Genomic DNA, 18,275 nt, shown 5'->3' with positions numbered 1-18,275 from the left:
GGGAAAAATAGATTAATCTAGTCAGGTAGTCAGTTTTTGGTATTGGTAGGGTGCAATATGGTATACTTTTAGCTTCTTGACATCTATTATCGGTTGCACTGTACAATCTCCTCCACAGATCTTACACGCCCGAAGGGTGCGAGCCTAGACTCATACCCTTGACTCCCTCCGAGATACCCCCTGCTTGCACACCATGATCGCCTCCAGCTGATCCAGGCGTCCCCGCTAAACTTGACCTCTGCAGCCGCTCCATCTCCTCCTTCTCTAACCTGATCATCTCTTCTGCCTCTGCCCATTCCCGCTTCTCGCTCTCGCTCATTTCCTCTCCGGCCCCCGATGCCCCTTGACCAGCATGATCGGCCCCGCTCCCCTGGCTTGCTAGAGCGGCCTGCTCAGCTTCGAGTTGATCTCGCCGTTTCAATTCTGCCTTTTCGTCGGGGTACCCGCTCGCACCAGCCGCTGCAGCATATGGAGCGGCATAGGCGGGAGTCTCGTCCGAGTAGGAAGGCGGTAGATCGCCAGAGTGGGCTGGAGGTGGGAGGCTATGAGAGAGAGGTAGGGTGGCGTTCGAGCTTGGCGCGGCCCGAGCATCGGTGAAGGGGTCCGAGGAAGGGTGGGCGACCGGTGTCACTTCTGGCGGTGTACCGTAATTCGAGGCGGAGGATTCTCGTTTGGGCAGTACGGGACGAGAAGGTAGGCGAGGTGGTGTGGGCGCTGGTCCAGGTACTGGTGCCAGACCACCGGCTCCGCTCTTCTCGCCACCGCTACCGCTCTCGCCAGCCTCTCCGCTTTCCATCATACTCGGCGTTGGCGGCAGCTGCAGTATCTCTCCATCCTCCAACACCACCCCGCCCGCATCGGGAATGATCATCTCCCCCGCCTGATTCTGGATCACCTCGGCGCCATCAGGCTTGAGAGGGTTGGCAGCCTGAGCTCGGCCCGTCTCGGCGTCCTTGAGAGCTTCGTGTAGGGCCGCAGCCTCACGTGGGACTTTGACCTTCCCAGCGAGCTATACTGTCAGCTGTGTTTCCCCTTCTCCCTATCTCTGCAGTACTCACGATATCTCCCGCCTTGACCCCGGGCCAGTGGTACATGGCCGCATTCTCGTCAAACCGCTCCACAAACACCTGCCCTACGACCTCCACACCCGCATACATCCCTTTGCTCTTGATATAGCTCCATATCGGTGCCTTGTCGAGACCTGCCTCGACGGACGCGCCGGCGCCGTATGGGCCAGCAGCGAGACCGAGCTCCGCGCCGATGGTGGCCTTGTGGGTCTTGAAGGAGTCCAAAGCCTTTTGGGAGTTGACGACGAGGACGGCGTCATAGACGTCGATGCCGATGAGGAACTACGGATCAGCCCGGGCCCGCGTAGATGTTTAGGGGTTCTTGTGGGGGCTTACACCGGCAGAGAGGTTGTTTGGAGAGATGGACGCGGGAGCAGACCAGGCTGAGCTATCAGCTATCATCCACCTCATCCTCAATCAGAGCGAGACTTACTCCCATCCGGCAACTTGGCTACCACGACTCCCGCTCCTCCCGCTCCGCCAAACGGCGCAAACCCGGTCCGCATCGAGGTAAAGATGACAAGCCCCTTTGCATTCGCGATGACCTTGGGAGGTATCTTGCGTAGTACCTTCTTGTACTTGTTTTTGGCGGGCTTGGCCTCGCCCTTGTCGTCTACTGCTGGGGTTGCTGTTCCGGAGGCTGGAGCGGCGGGTTCCTCGTTGATTACGCCTTCGACTGCAGGATCAGCTTCGGCTCTGGTGGCTCCGGTCAGAAAGGAGTGTCAGCAATCGCAAAGACGCAATGATCTCGGAGAAGGACTGGGAGAGGATAGAGCTGAGAGGTTGTTTTATTTCTACATCAAGTCGAAGTCCAGCTCCCGCTCAGCGAGGCCGAACAGACCATCCTGCTCTGACCTCTCGCGTCCGAGCCCAGACTCACCGGTGAATGTCCTCAATATTCTCGCGCACTTGTCCATCTCCCTCCCAAAGTCGCCCGTGACCGGCCAGAAATGCTCCGTCCCAAACTTCTTCTCCGCGATATTGTTCACCTTCCCGCCGACGTTATCCGATATCGCCATCCCCTTATCCATCGCGACTTTGCCCCATACCGCTCCTTTTGCCTTCATCTTGGCCTTCCATCCTGTCGCTGCCGGCTCGGCTTCGGCGGGCTTGGAGGGGGAGGGGGAGTCGGTCCGCCGGGGTGGGGGTTGGAAACTCATTTCGGGTTGGAGGTGGGGAGGAATGTGAGATTTAGAAGGAGGTCCGTTATCTCTGACCGCTGGGGGACGAGCTGGCTGGTGACTTTTTGGCAGGCGGTTGCCTGGATGACCGTCAGGAGTGGACTATGCAGCGAGTGGGTCGCAGCTGATCAGTATAAGTAGAAGAGGCAGAAGCAGAGATGGGGTATCAATCAGCAAGGGAGCGGTGCTGATCTCGATCAGCACCGGTCTTCGGCGGCCGAGCCACTTCTTCCTGCGGTCTCCGTCGGCTATTTACCTCACTTTGCCTCTGCTCTACTGTATATATTCAAGCTGCACTGCATTGCGCCTGCGCAGAAGCATGACTGGGTACTGGTGCTGCTGTTCAGGCAAGAGCTGGCGGCTATCTCGCAGTTCGATCATCTGCAGGAGGTACTGGTGTAAGGCTCCCTAGGGACCTCGGTTCAAGGCATGACAAGCGCCTGAGTATCAGACTTCCGTGTGCCATTTTGCTTCAGGGCGCCAGACAGATGCATCTCCTAGTCGTCGCCTATGGCGCTGTGGGCTGCAGCTATGCTCTATGCATGCTTGATCTCATCAGGTCGATGCTGCATCACCGCCGTAGCAGTCCTGCACGATGGGCCTGCTTCCGACGGAAGTCTCCTGCACTTCACTCAAAACGCTTCGCCTCTGCTATCTTTGCCTCTCCACTCCACGAACCCATCGCGATGGGCTCCAGTACGACGAAAGATGGCGCTAGAGTCGAGAGCAGATCGATCAGAGATGAGGAGGCGTGGCGGCGTAGGGGTGTGGAAGTGGGGGAGGCTGGCTGGAAAGTCTTGCTGGATTGGCGGACGAACCAAGATGAAGGGGGGAGCTGTTGCGGAGAAGGGCCGTCTCCACTGGGCGCGATGTGATGGGTGGAAAGGAGCTGTGTGGGGATGTATCACAGCGCTTCAATGGGCTGGTTTGTTCACGCGGCCCGCGGACCTCCGCGGGCGCAAAGATCCACATTCCTCAAGCACAGCCGCGAGGCTTGACCCCTTTGTCTGCTTCTCACAATCGAGCTTCATCCTCAAGAACACCCAACGATCACCCTCACAACACATCATGACCACACTCTTCATTGTATTCAAGCTCGTCGCTTCAACATTCACTGTCCTCTGCACCCTCACCGGGCTACAAGCCATCATCGACCCCTCGGGCTTCTCCAAGCAATTCGGCATACCCATCCCCCTGCCCAGTCCTTCCAAGTCACAATCCGCCAGCTCCGCGTCACACTCCACCACAGCGGCCTATATCTCCCTCGTCGGCGCTCGTCAACTCGGGACAGGCCTCACCCTCCTCGCGTTCATATCGCAGGGCAAGTGGTCGGCTGCTGCTACGGTATTGGCGGTTATTGGGGTGGTGGTGGCTGGGATGGACGGGCTGTACATAGCCAGATCGGGGCCAGGGAGGGTAGGAGCTGGGGTCTTCCATGCGCTGCCGGGTGGGCTAATTGCGCTTCTGGCTGCGAGCGTGCTGTTAGAGGGGGGAATTTGATACGAGCGCTGTAAAGATGGTCACTAGCTGCTGGGTAGGGTTTATGACATGTATTGCTTGTGGGATCTGCGAGGTCTATATACTGTTCCCGGTATCGTCTGTCCGACTGTACTGTAGCCTAGAGCTGTCCGTATACCCCTGCAGATGGCTGAAACTCTGAAGGGCAGATCTCCAAGCCTTCCGACGGAACCGATGGCTCCGGCACCCGCAGACCTTCGCTCGTTCAAATCACTCTCTCTCTCTTCACCATGTACCTGCATATAGATCATGAGCGCCGGAGGTCAGCAAAGATCAATCAGTAGAGAAGATGGGGGAAGGGAGATGGGAACCACCTCGCTGGTTTCGGCAAGTCCAGATTGCTGATACGCACAAATATTAGCAAGACGGACCTCAAGCTGACTCGCAGACTCCGCCTTTATCCCCTTCCATTCCCCCCGCCCACCAACCCTTCCACGCACAAGCTCCTCCTGTCTCATCCATCCCCTCAGGCGCTCTCTTACACCTACCCGCCGAGATCCTCACCCGCATCGCAGACAACCTGGATCGGAATGGCGCCCTCGCCCTCGCGCGGACGGCCAAGCGGTTCATCCCCTTCACAGAGGAGCCCATCTGGAGGGCTCTCGAGATCTCCGCGCATGGCGTATCGGATGTAGAGGATTACAGGCAGAGCTGGCCCGCCGAGGAGAGGTGCCGGACTGCTCTCCGCTCGAAGGTCAGGGAGATCTTGCGCAAAGGTGACGGAAGGCGGTTCGACATGGTCAAGCAGCTCCGCCTCACCCCCTGGCCGGGCTTGATTTGCGGCGCGGTCGCCCTTCTAGATCTAATCTCCTTCAGTCTTGAGGAGCTGATTCTAGAGTCGGCGGGAGATCCCTGGGAGCGGGAAACGCTCGACATCTAAATCCTCGAGTCGGGTATCGAGTTCACATCGCTCACTCGTCTGTATCTCATGCGGGGATCAATAACCTACGCAGAGACAGTCCTCAAGCTGGTCGATGCCGCGCATAGGCTTCAAATCTTCGAAGCCGACCTACAGCACGAATTACTTCCTGCTTGGGAGGACGCTGGGCTACCCACCATGTACACGAGGCTACCTTGGCCAGCCTCCTTTGTCGACCTCCGGTTCGCATTCGGCGATCATATTACAGACGGGGAGGACGGACATAAAGCCATCTATGCCCTTCTTTGCGACTGTCTTTTTACGCGCCAGCTCGCATTCCGCTTCGACGAGCTGTGCCCATCGGTCACCACAGCGATCGGCAACATTGTTGATTACGCAGGGGAGTGGGAAGAGCTGGAGCACGTTCATTTCCAGGGGCGGGCTAAACTCTTCATGGAAGAAGTCAAGAGACGACAGGGCGAGCGAAGGTATCAGGACCATGTCCACTATCTCTTCCGCTTTGCGGAAACGCGTATGTTGATCCTTGATACCACAGATTTGATGCTTGACCTCGTACGCTTTTCTCAGACCCCCCTGGGGAGAGAGCTGACACTACAGTTCCAATACATACCTACGTGGCCCAAGCTCGAAACTCTCCACTTCAACCGCATCCCAATATCCGCTCCACCCTCACATTTCGGCGCGCAGACTGTCTGCTCCCCTCTCCCCGTCCAGTCAATGACTCCTGCACTCGCCTCCAATCTGCGCGGCAGTCCCCACCTCCGACATCTCTCCTTCGGTCCTTCCCTCGTCGGCGGACAGTCCTTCGACGACTTTGATCGGCTGCGCGAGCTCGACGAAAACGGCCAGTCTACCGGATTCGTCTATTCGTATCATCACGGCGGCGCGGAGATACTGCACATGCGGCTCAACACAAATTTCATCCAACACACCGATACGCCGAGCACGGCTCCTACAAATGGCGCCGGTGAGGCAGTCGCGCCGCCCGCTGGGTCGTTCCATTATCAGGATGCCGAGGATGGGTGGCGGATCAGGTCGTTCGTGGCGGGACCGGAAGCGGTGTGGCAGGACTGGACGGATGTCAACGGCGGAGTAGTACCGCTGGAGGTGCTGGAGGAGATGAGGGTGGCGGAGGGCAGGAAGGACACGGAGTGGCGAAAAAGAGGTGTAGAAGTGGGAGAGACAGGGTGGGCGGTGCTGCTGGCATGGATGGCGGGCCGAGAGGGAGAGGCTTAGCTGTAATCAGGAATCGGGGGCAAGGAGGGGCGGATCAGCTTGAAGTGTCGAGCAGGGATGCACGTCGGCCGATGGGGTAAGTGAGCTTGGCTAGGAAATCTTCAGTCACTGTTGGCGTCCGTGAGATGATCGTCTGACAGCAGACAGCTAGATAAGCAGCTACCGCTTGGAAGCTTGTACCCTAACTACTGACGGGAGCGCGAAACATCGAGCCTCCGCGCCCTACAGCAGTCTCTAGGGTGCACTGATACGTTACACGCAACAAACTCATCATCCTTTATGATGCTCCTAATGAGGGATCGAACATCAGGGAATGAAGGCGAGTCTCCTGACATGTTCCAGAACATCCACACTGAGTACCGGCGCATCAATTCGCACATGTCAGTCATTGGAGTCTACCATCGCATCTTATCATTCGACATCCACAACCCCGACGACTTACCATTGAGATGATCATCGCCAATCACCATCCTGCGACTGTGGTCAAGTCAGGTTATCTGGCTCCCTTCGCCAATTTCGTCCCCTTATCTCAACTCAGTCGGGACCCTTATGCATGGTTCTACAGACCTAGCCATGCTCCCTCTGCCATCGCCTCTTCCTCGAACCCCTCCGCTACCTTTGACGCAATACTGGACCGATTTCGCGAGGTCGACACGCAGGCAGATCAGCGGGCGGAGGAGATGAAAGCGCAACTCCAAATGGATTTGGCGAAGATTGGACGCTACCGCGAAAGCGATGACGATTCTTCGTTGGGTTACTACTGCACGACGACCCCCTCTTCTCTGGGGGAGGCAAGTGCTGGTCTTCTCTCAGCAGACTTGCAGCGGACGGGGAGCGACTCGGGGCGGACGGACGGAACAGCGGATACCCAGACATACGAGGATGCCAGCGAGCACCAGAGCTCCGCCGTAGGTCACTCGTACACGTCTCAAGGCGGTGGCAATGATGACTTGCACGACGCCAAGCAGTCCTGGGCAGATGACAACCCGCCTCCGACTCAAGCTGCACCAGGTCAGGATCGAACCACCAACCCCTCTTCCGACCCCAAGTCCGTGCTCGGCAACTTCTGCTCCTATCTCCAGAGCGGCTACACCTGGATCTCCCAGCACCCCTACACCGCAGTCACCGGCCTAGCCATTGCCACCGCCGCTACCGTCGCCGCCACCGCTTACAGTTCTTACTGTCCCTCCGGATTTGCATCAGGGTGGCAAAGTCAGCTTGCGGGGTATCTACCTTCGGGTGCTGTGTTGACCGGGGAAGGCGGGACTACAGCTGCGATGAGAAGCGCAGCAGGGACTGCACAGGGAGTAGCGAGGAGCGCATGGGACACGGCGGCGAGCTACTGGAGGTGACGTGACGCAGCTCATAATGCGCCACACGTCCGTTACTGTCGATTGGCTACACGTGTGACTTCCTGCCATCATCGGCGGCTTAGCATCGAATCGTAGGGAGGATGCGATGGTCAACTGGGTCGTCACTGCCAACCGCAAGCGTAAGGGACCCCACAAAACGGGGATCCCGCTTTGTTAAGGAGTCGAAGATCCTGGCGAAGAGAAGGCCGTCATCTCATCTCATGTTTGCGACGTGTGCTTGCCGTCCGGGCGTTCGCAACGGAGGTCACCACCGATACACCGAGCTCCGACCGCTCCAGGCTCCCTCTAATGCCACACTGCCACATTCCTCTTGGAGTGTGGCACCTTGGGTGGCGACGGGATCAAAAAAAGCATAAATTCGCCCTGACGCGTGTTGACGATCAAGCATGCATCAGCAGCTCTACTCTATTGTTCATCTACCCCTCTATCACCATCACATACACTAGCATACACCCATATACAGCCCACACAGCAGCTGCAACAGAGCTATAACAGTGCCAGCAGACCATATCACCGACCAAAGCAATTCCCACCATGTCAAACGGACACGGAATGGTCACCCGAACGCGAGATCGCGCCCCACTTGCCCCTCTCCCTTTGGCCAACTTCACCATCGGTGCGGCATCTACATCAGCCTTCCTCGCACCCCCATCGCCACTCTCATTGGGTCACAAGCGGTCCGCGCCGTCGTCGCCGGGATCAAGTAGGGGAGAAGGGAGCGGATCAGCGAGTGGAAGTCGGAAGGTGTCGCGCACTGGGCTGGATAAGGATACGAGTGTGAGATCGGGAAGGAGAGGGAGTGCGGAGATCACGCCGAAAGTGAGGGAGAGGCTGGAGAGGGACGATCTGGGAGTTGGGCGGAGTCCAGCGAGGAGACTGTTTGTGGGCGAAGTCGAAGCGAGTCCTAGGTGAGTTATCGGTGATACTGTAGGGGTTGAGTGAGGGAGTCAACGGGACATGCTGGGTGGCGGATGCGAATCTGAATCAAGGCGACCAATCCTCGTAGGGCAGGCAGGGCGCCAGCTCGACAGAATATAGCTGACGATCAGATCTGGCATATCAGGAATGACTTTTACCCCACCCGCCGCTCCCCCTTCATCCCAACCCCAATTCCCCCTCCTCGCCCCTTCGCCCCCTCTCTCCCCCTACAGTCGCTCGGCCGCTTCATCATCCACATCTCTGGCTCTACCCGTGGCCGAACCAGACGTCAACGGGGTCACGCGGAGTATCCATGACCCCGGATTCCCGATTCACCCCGACCACGCCACCCTCGGTGTGGGAATCGGCACGCCCGACTCAAAGCGCGCACCCAGCCGGTCTCTGTCTGCTCCTGTAGACGACTTCTTCCCTTCCTCCTCTTCTTCCTCCAGTTCCAGACTGGACCGGCTGGAGGATCAAGAAAACATTCCCCCTCCGTCCCGCTCGGCGTCGACCGCGACTACCCCTTCATCCTCATCCGCCAAAAACTCTCCATCAAAACGCATACCCGGATCGGGCTCGAGTGCGCGAAGTAGTCGCAGTACCGCGACGGAAAGCACGACCGGGTCGAGCGCATACGAGGAGGAAGATACTGTTCTTCCCGCGGGGCCGGCCGGCGGCTTCTCGGAGGAAATGGGGGCGGGGCGGAGACCCAGGAATGGGAAGAGCAAACTGGTGCAAATGATGTTGAGGGGAACATCGGATCCGGTCGAGCCGGAGACGGAGCCGGAGGATGGGTCGGATGATGATGGAGAGGAGTTGACGCCTGGGAAGAGGGGGGCGGAGAGGGATGGGAAGCAGAAGTTGGCGAGGGAGGCGGAGGGGAAGTGAGCCTAACCTCAGCTCTAGCCGGGAGAGGAGGGGAGGTGATCAACATCTGGGCTCGAATTTTTTCCAATCATCACCCATACCATCTTGTCAATAACATCCATCATAGCTTTCGTTGTCCTTGATTCTTGGAGCTTTGCTTTTTTTAACTTGTTTATCCTAAACCATCCCTTGCGTTGTTCCCCTAGCTCTTGATTGTGTGTCCTCATTGTACCGTACTTTACCATGCAATAGATATGATCTTGATTCTGCTCTGGCCGGCTTGTCGGTTTACAGAGCTATCATAAACGTGCGTCTTCATGGCAAGCAAGCACACCATCGTGTACCCCATCGACGACCCTGGACCAGCTCATCTCCCAAGATTACCCGCCCCTTCCCCTTGGGTTCCCCGCCCGCGCTCAATCCGCTCGATGGCCCCATCACGCTTCTCCGAGTCCGCAAAGAGTGCCTTTATGACGCCGACCAATTCCTCCGTTGTGAAATCAACCAGAGCGCCCGTATCGAACAGATAGGTAATATCGACGAGGTTGGCGTGGAGGAGTTCCGAGATGTAGTTGTATTTCAACCAGTGAGGGGCGTGGGAGACAATACTTGTTGGCTGAGAAGTCAGCTTATCGGCAGGACAAATAGCAAAATCAACGGATAGAGGTCAAGCTGATGGGAAGGCACAATGGACGAGTGAAAACGAGGAGACATACCGGCTCGGCCCCCTCGAATATATCCTCGAGAGGCTGCAGCACCTTCAAGAGCTCATCCAGCTTCTCAGACTCCACCTCGGTGATGTCTGGTAGGGCCAGCACTTCGGCACTTATACGCTTGACCGTGGTGTCGATCAGGTAGCCGAGTGTGGGGTAGTATGCGCTCGCGGGCATGACGAGCTATGAGTCAGCGCAAGCTAAAAAGGGAACGACCAATCCAGAGCACGAAGAAGAGTGTGGTGGACAGTGACGGGTTTCCGCACGGAGTCGACGAAGAGAAAATGGCACATACCTTCAACACCCTTCCCAGGCTATCAATTCTCTCCTTGACCCCCCTGATCGCGCCCTCGCACCTCCTACTCCCAGCCGCCAACCCAGTCCCGTCCCACCCCTGCGCCTCATCAAGCAGCTCCATGAGCCCATCGACCTGACGGCGAAGTTGAGACTCGTAGGTACTTTCGGCAAAAGCGGACAGCCGGCGTTGCTGGTCCGCCATGCCCCAGTCGTATCCTTGTCCGCTGGCGGTATAGGTAGTCGATCCAGGCGAGGAGGGGTTGGATTGGTCAAGAGATGGCAAGCGGGAGGCGATATAGCTGAAGTCGTTGACGAGCTGCATCGACAGTGTGGGGACATCGGCAATTTGGGTGGATGTGAGGGGGATGAGGGCGCGGAAGGTGTCGAGCAGGGTAGAGGTAGCGCGGGCGAGTTGCGGAGCGGGGGCGGTGAACGATGCAGGTAGACTACACATTTAGCCTTCCCTCTCGAGCCTAAAACAAAGCACGGTCCAGAATAGCTGGAGACGAGGAGGCTCACGATGATGATTCCAATTCCCGACTTTCCGCCAAACATCGCCCGACCAGCCCCAACAGCTTCTCACAAGCCTTGGAAACGAGGTAGGACTCCTCCACTACCCGCCTCTCTTGGCGGGTCACCATACGCTTCGCCGCCGCCTGCTTCTCCACCACCAGCTCTGCGCTCTTCTCGTGATGCAAGCCTTGTGGGGCGACTGGTGGCGGCTGGGCTGGCTCGTCCCATCCCCAGCCATCTCCTTCCTGCCCCGAACGTGCTTCGCTCGAAGAAGCAGGGGTCGACATCCCGCTCATCCCACTCGACATCTGCTCATCCTCATTGCCGAATCCGCTGTCGGCCATAGCATCCGCTTCTGCCTGCTTCGCCCGCGCGACCTTCTTGCCCAACTTCTTCGCCTCCCTGACTGGTTTTGCCGGTTTGACCGAAGCGGAAGCTGCAGCGGCGGGCTTCGAAGCGTCCAGATCAAACTCCCATCCGTCTGGCTCGTCCGCATCCGCCTTTGCTACCGATACCGACATCGCTGACTTCGCTTTGACAGGCGCATCCTCGGGCTTGTCGTCATCGTCAAAGCCCCACGCGTCTTCCTCCGCATCGACGACGACTGGGTCTGCCGCCGTACCCTCCTCTTTCCGAGGAAGGGCCGGTATATCCGGGTGCGTACTGGCGATGGGCGAGTCGAGTCCCCATCCGTCCTCGTCTCCATCCACCTCCACCGCTTCCGTCTTTTCCTTCCCCGTGCCAATGACAGCGGCAGTTGTCTCATCCTCCTCCACTTCGACCAGCACGGACACCTCCCTCTCTCGCTTCGCCTCCATCCCGTCCCATCCACCCCATCCACCCAGCACGAGCTGCTTTACCTCCTCTAGAGCCGCTCTACTTCGGCTGTGCACCCATTCCTGCCCCGCCCGCTCCTCGACGAATGGCTGAATAACCTTGTCCGGCATGACCGCGAGTGTCGATTCGAGCTGTGCCGCTTGTGTCAGCAGGTTGAGCCATTCCGTTATACCGGCGATTGTGGCAGGCATAGCCGGTATAATCACTGTTTGCAGCAAATCATTGAGGATTTGGTGTGTTAGGCGGGAGATGAACGGGTGACGCTCGGGTAGTTCCGAGGAAGGGGAAGAGGGGAAGAGCGAGGTCGAGAGGAATTCGAGAAGGAAGGAGCTGCCGCTAATCTTGTCCGCGGGGGTGGTGATGGTGGGTGATGACGAGAGGCGAAGCTCAGCTGAGCTCGCGGACGGGGAGACGGAGGTCAAGCGGTATTTCGATCCATGCTCGAGAAGTGGTCGGACCAGATCTCTTAAGATCCTGCTCGACAGGGCCTCGAGCAGGGGTGGGAGGGTGCCGAGCTGGGACAGTGTGGTGTAAATGTGGGCGAGCGGGTAGTCGGGGGATGGTTCGGACGATTGCGATGGATGACTGCGGTCTTCTGGGCGAGGTACTACGATATCAGCTGATTCTCCGCAGCTGACGAAACACGCAGCTCACTTCGAGGTTGTTGGAGCTTCGTCTCGGTCGACACGCGCAATGTTGTTTCCCCCTTCCCACTCTTAGGCGCAGTGAGTGATACCGCACTAGAGAAGGCATCAGAGAGCTGTTCGAGGAGCATAGAGCGGAAGAGCTGTATTCTCGTCTGCCGAGTCAGCTCCGTCTCTATTCTGCCCCTCGGCGCGCAGTGATATGCTCGGACACGGCTTGGCTTCTCGATTATAGCGACTCACCTGTATAGCCGAGGACACTTTTGTCCCTGCAATCCCCTCATCCTCTGCCCGCGGACCGCCTTCCGCCTGACTGAGAGCGGCCACCACCCAGCCCTCCGCGCCTTTCCCGCCCCAAATAGCTTTTTCCAGCTCCTCCACCCTCTCCGCCTGCTTCTGCAGCGCCTTCAGCGCTTTGACATGCGCGGCGGCGCGGGACCGACGATTTGTAGCTGTGAAGTGCCGATTTAGCTGGGATATAACCGGCGGGAGGAATGAGGTCTGGTCGATTAGCCCTTGACGAGTTTGCTGGCAGCCAATAGAGATATAGCTTACTTGGAGATTTGAGGGGTCAATCTGGCCTTCTAGTGACGCCAGCCGACTCGCGATTCGACCGTGCTGTTCTCGAAGCGCATCCGCCAACTGGATATGCGACGAGATGGTGCTAAAATTGTCCAGCAGAAGTTGATGGCTTCTCGCCTATTCTGTCAGCTGCGGGTCTTGTCTTCCAAGCAAAACCGCAGGATGACCCACCTTATTCTCCTTGACTGCCTGCTCCAGCTTTTCTCTTACACCCGTAGCTTGGCCAGCGGTCCACCTGGAAGGTCCCGCCGAAGCGGGAGAGGAGTCCAAGAACGGCGCGAGCAAGTCGAGTGTCCGGTCCGGCTTGCTCTGATCCGGCTGCCCTGTCACCCCTGACGGAGTTGCTGGTGCTCTAGGCAGATGGGCTGGGACCGTGAACATCGCGGCTATGCCAGGTAGTGGGATTGGGATGGATGCACGGAGATGAAGGAGAGAGCACAAGAGGGGTGTCGAGGTGGAGGCTTTGGAGGTCGGTAGTGGCTTTACGGCATGGTTTGGCTGGCGGTCGTGGCGGGTGGCGCCGGTGTGATGTGACAGTCCGGTGCGCTGAGGCGCGCGGGCCCCATAAGGAGCAGCGAGCGGAGCCAGGCATCTTAGAGATCCGCGCCGAACACTGAGACCGAACGTCTCGATAGGCATGTCTTCCACGCGGACGAATGGAGCTGAACTGAGAGACAGAGGTGCAGGACGTGAAGGATCTTGTCGCAGCGCCGGCCAGTCATGCACCTCCCCGGTCATCTTTGTGACCATAGCCTTAGCGACTCCTTGCATAGATCTACACATACTGATAATCCGTATCCCCGCGCGGTCCTCCGGCCTGCAGCATCGCTGCGACATTGTCGGGCGTATCCTTACAACCAGGATCCGACCATATCGGTATAGTGCGTCTCGCCGTCTCTATCCCTTCCAGTCTACAATTCAGCTCGGTGAACTGGTCGTGTAGCTTGCTTTTGAGTTCTTCATCGAGCCCGTCAACAGCCGCTGCGAGCGAATCAAGTACCGGTATCACCTCTGAGGCGCTCGCGCATCTCAGGGTCGCTGCGGTCCACATCGCCTCGTGGAGTTTGGCCGTCTTGGAGGAGTGGACACTGCGGTGAACGCTCATCAGTTGCTCAGTATGTCTCTTGAGAGTCTCGTCGTCATGATCTCCCAGTATATGAGGCATGATGTCCGTGGTGCTCCTCAGGTATGTCGGATTCCATTCTTCTTCTTGCTGGCGCCGGAGATTGACCTGACAACGATACAGCTCGAGCAACGCGGCCGAGAGTTGGGCGTTTGACGCTGTGGCAAAAGACGTTGCGCCCACCATCCCCCCGGCGTCATGCGCCGCAGAGTCTTCGCAGATATAGAAATCAGCGTGGAGCGACGTCTCGTAAACGGCGAGCGCGAGGAGTTGTTGGTCGTCCAGATGGCCGTAAAGCTTCCAGCGATCCACGGCTGCTTTGTCGTTCCATATCTTGAAGTCACGCGGACGATGCATCTTCTGGTGATCGTACATCTCAGATAGGCTGGCGGCGATCTTTTGGTAGTCGGTAACAGGGTCGATCGAATGCGGAGGGAGATCCGCGGCGTGAATCACGACTTCTGAGGCGGACTTGGGTACATCAGGCTTCGAGAAGTTGTCCGCTGCGCTGTCATCATTTATGAGTGTCGAGCCTGACAGGCCTGGGGATTTCGGCAAGTCGGAACCCTGACGTGACAACGCCTGCGGTGTCAGCTGTCATCATCTACCGAGAGTCTCGGCCTGGACGGACTAGCTTACCTTCCCGTTTGGTCCGGAAGGGAGAGACCAGTACGGCTCACCGGGACACGGGTCACTCGATCGAAGCACAGTCAAACCAGATCGATTGCTGTCTTGTCGCAACGTATATCTGCGAGCGAATCTGAGCATCGCTTCGAGTGACCGGAAGGAGATAGACCTCCAGGTCGTCCGGGAAGATCGTAAGTCGGGCGGAGTAGGCATGGTCAGATATGGGGGTGTGCGTGAGTATGCCTGTCTGTCTGAGTGGATGTGGCGGGTGGAAGTAAGTAACGGTGGCGTTGGCGGTGCTGGAGTCGAGTAGGATTGCGGAAGATCTGCTAGGTCTGCGACTGAGTCAGAGATGGAAAGTAGAGAGCTAAGACGTTGAGCTGTTGCTCCAACATACTCGACTTGAAGTGTGGGCCCGCCAAGCTTCGAGGTAATCAGAGTATCTAGCTCATTTAGCCAATCCTTTGTCCTCGCGGGGCTTGAAGGCAGTCAAGGGGGGTCTGGAACGCGTGTGACGCCCTTGAACAACTCACCTCCTGCGGGCAGCGCAGGCCATCAGGCATCAGGGCGGGATGGATCCAATGAAGGAACAGATACACCTGAGATCGAGCTAGAATGCATGGGACGTAGTGAGCTGTGGTACCCATAGACCGGCGACGACGGTCGAGGGGGGCCTTGGTGTGGGATGGTGCCTGGGGAAATGTTGAACGGGCAAGGGCTATGGTCGATATCAACTCGCAGCAGATCAGTCTGGCTTCTCATCGAGCGAGACCATCCGTAGGCACACCGGTCGATGAGCCTTGGATAGATCGCTCGGTCGACAATGAAAGAGCGGTGTTGACAGATGAAGGTAGTCGGCGGAAAGGTGGAGGTCAACTCGACAGGAATTTCCTTCAGCAACCATACATCTACTATCTCCATAGACCTTCAATAGCTACTCTACCCCTAGAGCTCTCGCCAACGGCCTGAGAGACAACTCGGCTACTTCAGCGCCCATCAGTACCGCTCGACCTGCTGTGTAGACCAGGCGGTCCACTCCACGATGGACATTGACAAAATGTTCAAGCTCCCCGCGCTACCGACGGGGAGTCTGAAGCGCAAGATGACCTCTCTGCCCACGCAAGGTGGGTGCGATCTCTACGAGCGACCACTATCGTCAAATGCGCCGCACAGTTATCATGGAGTGTAGCTGACGGCAAGACATGCTGAAGCGGTTCAAATCTGATGATTCGGAGGATACCTCGGCAAATGGGAAGGGAAAGGGACGCGCTGCAACGGTCGAGGACGTCAACGAGGACGCGCCTGCGCCGGAGGATATGGATGGTGAGCTCTGAACCATTGGTGTTCAACGCCCTCAGGGCTGCGAGCTGATATACCAGACGATATGGGTCAAGGGGATGACGATGAGGACGGACGGTTCTTTGGCGGAGGACTAAACAACGAGCAGCAGGTGAGCTGACGTCCTCATATGGTCCGCTCTTATACTATGAGCGGAACTGTCCGAGGAGAACAAGCTGACCAAGGTAGCAAATATTGGATATCTTCGATAAGGCAGGAGACGATGACGGAGACGTGAGTACCCCTTGACGGGCCTGCTGTGCTGTGGGCCTGCAGTCGGCCTCAGCAGATCTTGACTGACATTGATAGGCGGGCACCACAACTCTTCCTGCCTTGAGACGGCAGTTCGCCAAGTTTGAGAGGACGGTAGCGAAGAACGCCGAACAGCGGGGCAAGTTCCCGGACGACCCGTCAAAGTGAGCCTTACATACACTGCGTCGTTTACTCCAGGCTATTTGTCCATGCTGCAGCTGACAGCCCAGATTCATCGACTCCGAAGCCGACCTCGACACTTCCCTTAAATCCTTCCTCCCTCTCACTCAAAACGCCCCTCTCTCCTACCCTGAACTCATCCGCTCAGGCACCGTCGCCCTCTTGACGAATCTTCTATCGCACGAGAATACGGATATAGCCATGGACGTCGTGGAGGTCGTACAGGAGCTGACGGACGAAGATGTGGGTGCGGAGGTGGATGATCTAGAAGAGGAGGAAAAAGGGGGTGGTGGGATGGGAGAGGTGCGGCGGGTGATGGGGGATCTGATCGACGAGCTGGTGAGTCATCTCTCGCGAGGCGGTATGCGAGGACATGGTTACCCTGGGGGAGCAGTGTGCCAAAATACGGCCTGAGTCAGAGCTGACCCTCAGCTCAACAACTCCCTACTCGATCTCCTCACAGCCAATCTCTCCCGACTCGATGAATCCGAACCTACCGACTCCCAAGGTGTATTCTCCATCCTGGGCGTATTCGAAAATCTCCTCTCTTTCCTGCCGCCCCTAGCTACCCAGATAGTCGGCGACACGACACTGCTCCCGTGGTTGCTCAAGCGAGTGCAAAAGAAGGAGTATGATAGCAACAAGCAGTACGCGAGCGAAGTGCTGAGTATCTTGCTGCAAGGTGGCAGGGAGGTTGTTGTTAAGGTGTGGGAGCAAGATGGGGTGGAGGTATTGCTGAAAGTGCTGTCTGTGAGTGACATCCCCTCTCGCCTGTTTGAGCAATATCGTCGCCAGGGAGGAACAATCTCTGCGGCAAATGTTCTGGTCGCTGAGCTAGGTTCCAGAGCTGATGCAGCAGCAATACCGCAAGAAGGATCCCGGAGATAGCGAAGAAGTCGAGTTCATGGAGAACATGTTCAACTGTCTGTGCTCCCTGCTCGGCGAGCCAGAAGTGAAGACTGCCTTCATCGAGGCAGAGGGAACAGAATTGATGATCATCATGATGAAGTAAGTCTTACCTATATCGCGTGTGGCTGAGTTGAGCACCCTGGCTGACTTCTGCAGGGAGAAGCTGTTGGCGCGGACAAGAGCGATGAAGGTGCTCGACTACGCGATGCAGACGGAAGCTGGAACTGCCGCATGTGAGAAGTTTGTTGAGAGTCAGGGACTGAAATCATTCTTTTCGCTGTATATGGGCAAGGTCTGCTATCTCTTCTCGCTTGGATCAGTCCGACCGCTCTCCAACCTGACATATGGATCGTGTGCTGATGGACAGAACGAGCCTAAGAAGAAGTCAACCCATGCGACACCTCAGCGCGAAGACGAAGAACACCTGCTCTCCATCCTCTCTTCGCTTTTCACGAACCTGCCGTCCGAATCGCCGAGCCGGATCAGGGTGATCATGAAATTCGTGGAAAATGAGTATGAAAAGGTGGAGCGATTATTGGAGCTCAGAGAGCGAGCCAAGGGAGCATTGGTGGTAGTGGAGAAGGAAATTAGGGAGGAGCGAAATGTGCGTATTCACCATTAACGGTAAAGATTTGCGTCATCCAAGAGACGAGCTGACAATACAGATCATGTTGGAAAATCAGGAAGAAGTGACGGAAGAAGAAGAGGACGACTGGTATCTCCGTCGCATCGAAGCTGGACTGGCGGCGCTACAGACGGCGGACTACGTCCTGGCTTGGGTGTGTATGGAGGATGACGGAGTGAGTAATGATCTTTTGCATGCTCGAGCTGGACCGCCGGGGCTCGCGTCTTCAGTGGCTGAGCAAGAAGCTGACGTGCATAGGCAAGAGCACATGCTCAAACTCTCCTGTCGCGCAAATCGCAGTCCCTATCAGATATCCTCGCCAGCCTCCAAGAGTTCAGGCGGAATATAGGAGTAGGGGGCGATGGGGAGGAGGAAATGGAGGAGGAGGGCGAAGACGACCCAGAAGCGAGAAATAAAAGGGTGATTCTGGCGGGCTTGATGGGGTTCTTAGAAGGATGCGTATAAGCATGCCATCTCGTTAGAGTCATTACTGGCTGATGCGCTGATCCCACTGTCGGGGTCTCTGCGTATACCATGCCCAGCTTGGCTAGCGCCTGTCTGAACTGCCCCCGGAACCGTCGGTCAAACCCGA

At 57.3% G+C, this 18,275-nt stretch overlaps 8 protein-coding genes across 8 annotated transcripts; 5 read left to right on the top strand and 3 right to left on the bottom strand.

Moving 5' to 3' along the window:
* Positions 1-121: 121 nt before the first annotated feature.
* Positions 122-2,227, bottom strand: MKK02DRAFT_30695 (putative actin filament organization-related protein; the record flags this gene model as incomplete). Its single annotated transcript, XM_053088110.1, has 5 exons — positions 122-1,009; positions 1,059-1,349; positions 1,404-1,450; positions 1,501-1,743; positions 1,948-2,227. The coding sequence occupies 5 exons, from the start codon at positions 2,225-2,227 to the stop codon at positions 122-124; spliced, it is 1,749 nt and encodes a 582-aa protein (XP_052941941.1).
* A 1,089-nt stretch (positions 2,228-3,316) lies between these two features.
* MKK02DRAFT_41307 (uncharacterized protein) lies at positions 3,317-4,646 on the top strand (the record flags this gene model as incomplete). The annotated part of the gene is made up of 2 exons (XM_053091516.1): positions 3,317-3,664; positions 4,155-4,646. 2 exons carry the CDS (start codon positions 3,317-3,319, stop codon positions 4,644-4,646), a joined length of 840 nt encoding a protein of 279 aa, XP_052941940.1.
* Positions 4,647-4,694: 48 nt separating this feature from the next.
* On the top strand, positions 4,695-5,882 carry MKK02DRAFT_41306 (uncharacterized protein; the record flags this gene model as incomplete). Its single annotated transcript, XM_053091515.1, has 2 exons — positions 4,695-5,198; positions 5,244-5,882. The coding sequence occupies 2 exons, from the start codon at positions 4,695-4,697 to the stop codon at positions 5,880-5,882; spliced, it is 1,143 nt and encodes a 380-aa protein (XP_052941939.1).
* A 449-nt stretch (positions 5,883-6,331) lies between these two features.
* On the top strand, positions 6,332-7,234 carry MKK02DRAFT_41305 (uncharacterized protein; the record flags this gene model as incomplete). The annotated part of the gene is made up of 1 exon (XM_053091514.1): positions 6,332-7,234. One exon carries the CDS (start codon positions 6,332-6,334, stop codon positions 7,232-7,234), a length of 903 nt encoding a protein of 300 aa, XP_052941938.1.
* A 555-nt stretch (positions 7,235-7,789) lies between these two features.
* On the top strand, positions 7,790-9,064 carry MKK02DRAFT_41304 (uncharacterized protein; the record flags this gene model as incomplete). The annotated part of the gene is made up of 2 exons (XM_053091513.1): positions 7,790-8,163; positions 8,305-9,064. 2 exons carry the CDS (start codon positions 7,790-7,792, stop codon positions 9,062-9,064), a joined length of 1,134 nt encoding a protein of 377 aa, XP_052941937.1.
* A 346-nt stretch (positions 9,065-9,410) lies between these two features.
* Positions 9,411-13,010, bottom strand: MKK02DRAFT_20855 (uncharacterized protein; the record flags this gene model as incomplete). Its single annotated transcript, XM_053086325.1, has 9 exons — positions 9,411-9,659; positions 9,760-9,939; positions 10,052-10,499; positions 10,573-11,297; positions 11,343-11,995; positions 12,058-12,202; positions 12,291-12,548; positions 12,603-12,746; positions 12,801-13,010. The coding sequence occupies 9 exons, from the start codon at positions 13,008-13,010 to the stop codon at positions 9,411-9,413; spliced, it is 3,012 nt and encodes a 1,003-aa protein (XP_052941936.1).
* Positions 13,011-13,404: 394 nt separating this feature from the next.
* On the bottom strand, positions 13,405-14,592 carry MKK02DRAFT_41302 (uncharacterized protein; the record flags this gene model as incomplete). The annotated part of the gene is made up of 2 exons (XM_053091512.1): positions 13,405-14,334; positions 14,392-14,592. 2 exons carry the CDS (start codon positions 14,590-14,592, stop codon positions 13,405-13,407), a joined length of 1,131 nt encoding a protein of 376 aa, XP_052941935.1.
* An 829-nt stretch (positions 14,593-15,421) lies between these two features.
* MKK02DRAFT_20836 (Catenin-beta-like protein) lies at positions 15,422-18,148 on the top strand (the record flags this gene model as incomplete). The annotated part of the gene is made up of 12 exons (XM_053086320.1): positions 15,422-15,503; positions 15,580-15,702; positions 15,759-15,829; positions 15,907-15,951; positions 16,027-16,133; positions 16,200-16,488; positions 16,582-16,899; positions 17,009-17,157; positions 17,215-17,377; positions 17,426-17,662; positions 17,724-17,858; positions 17,942-18,148. 12 exons carry the CDS (start codon positions 15,422-15,424, stop codon positions 18,146-18,148), a joined length of 1,926 nt encoding a protein of 641 aa, XP_052941934.1.
* Positions 18,149-18,275: the final 127 nt, after the last annotated feature.

This window comes from Dioszegia hungarica, assembly GCF_025882075.1.
Source record: "Dioszegia hungarica strain PDD-24b-2 chromosome Unknown MKK02contig_31, whole genome shotgun sequence".
Taxonomy (NCBI): Eukaryota; Fungi; Basidiomycota; class Tremellomycetes; order Tremellales; family Bulleribasidiaceae; genus Dioszegia; species Dioszegia hungarica.
This window is presented reverse-complemented; position numbering and strand designations above follow the sequence as displayed.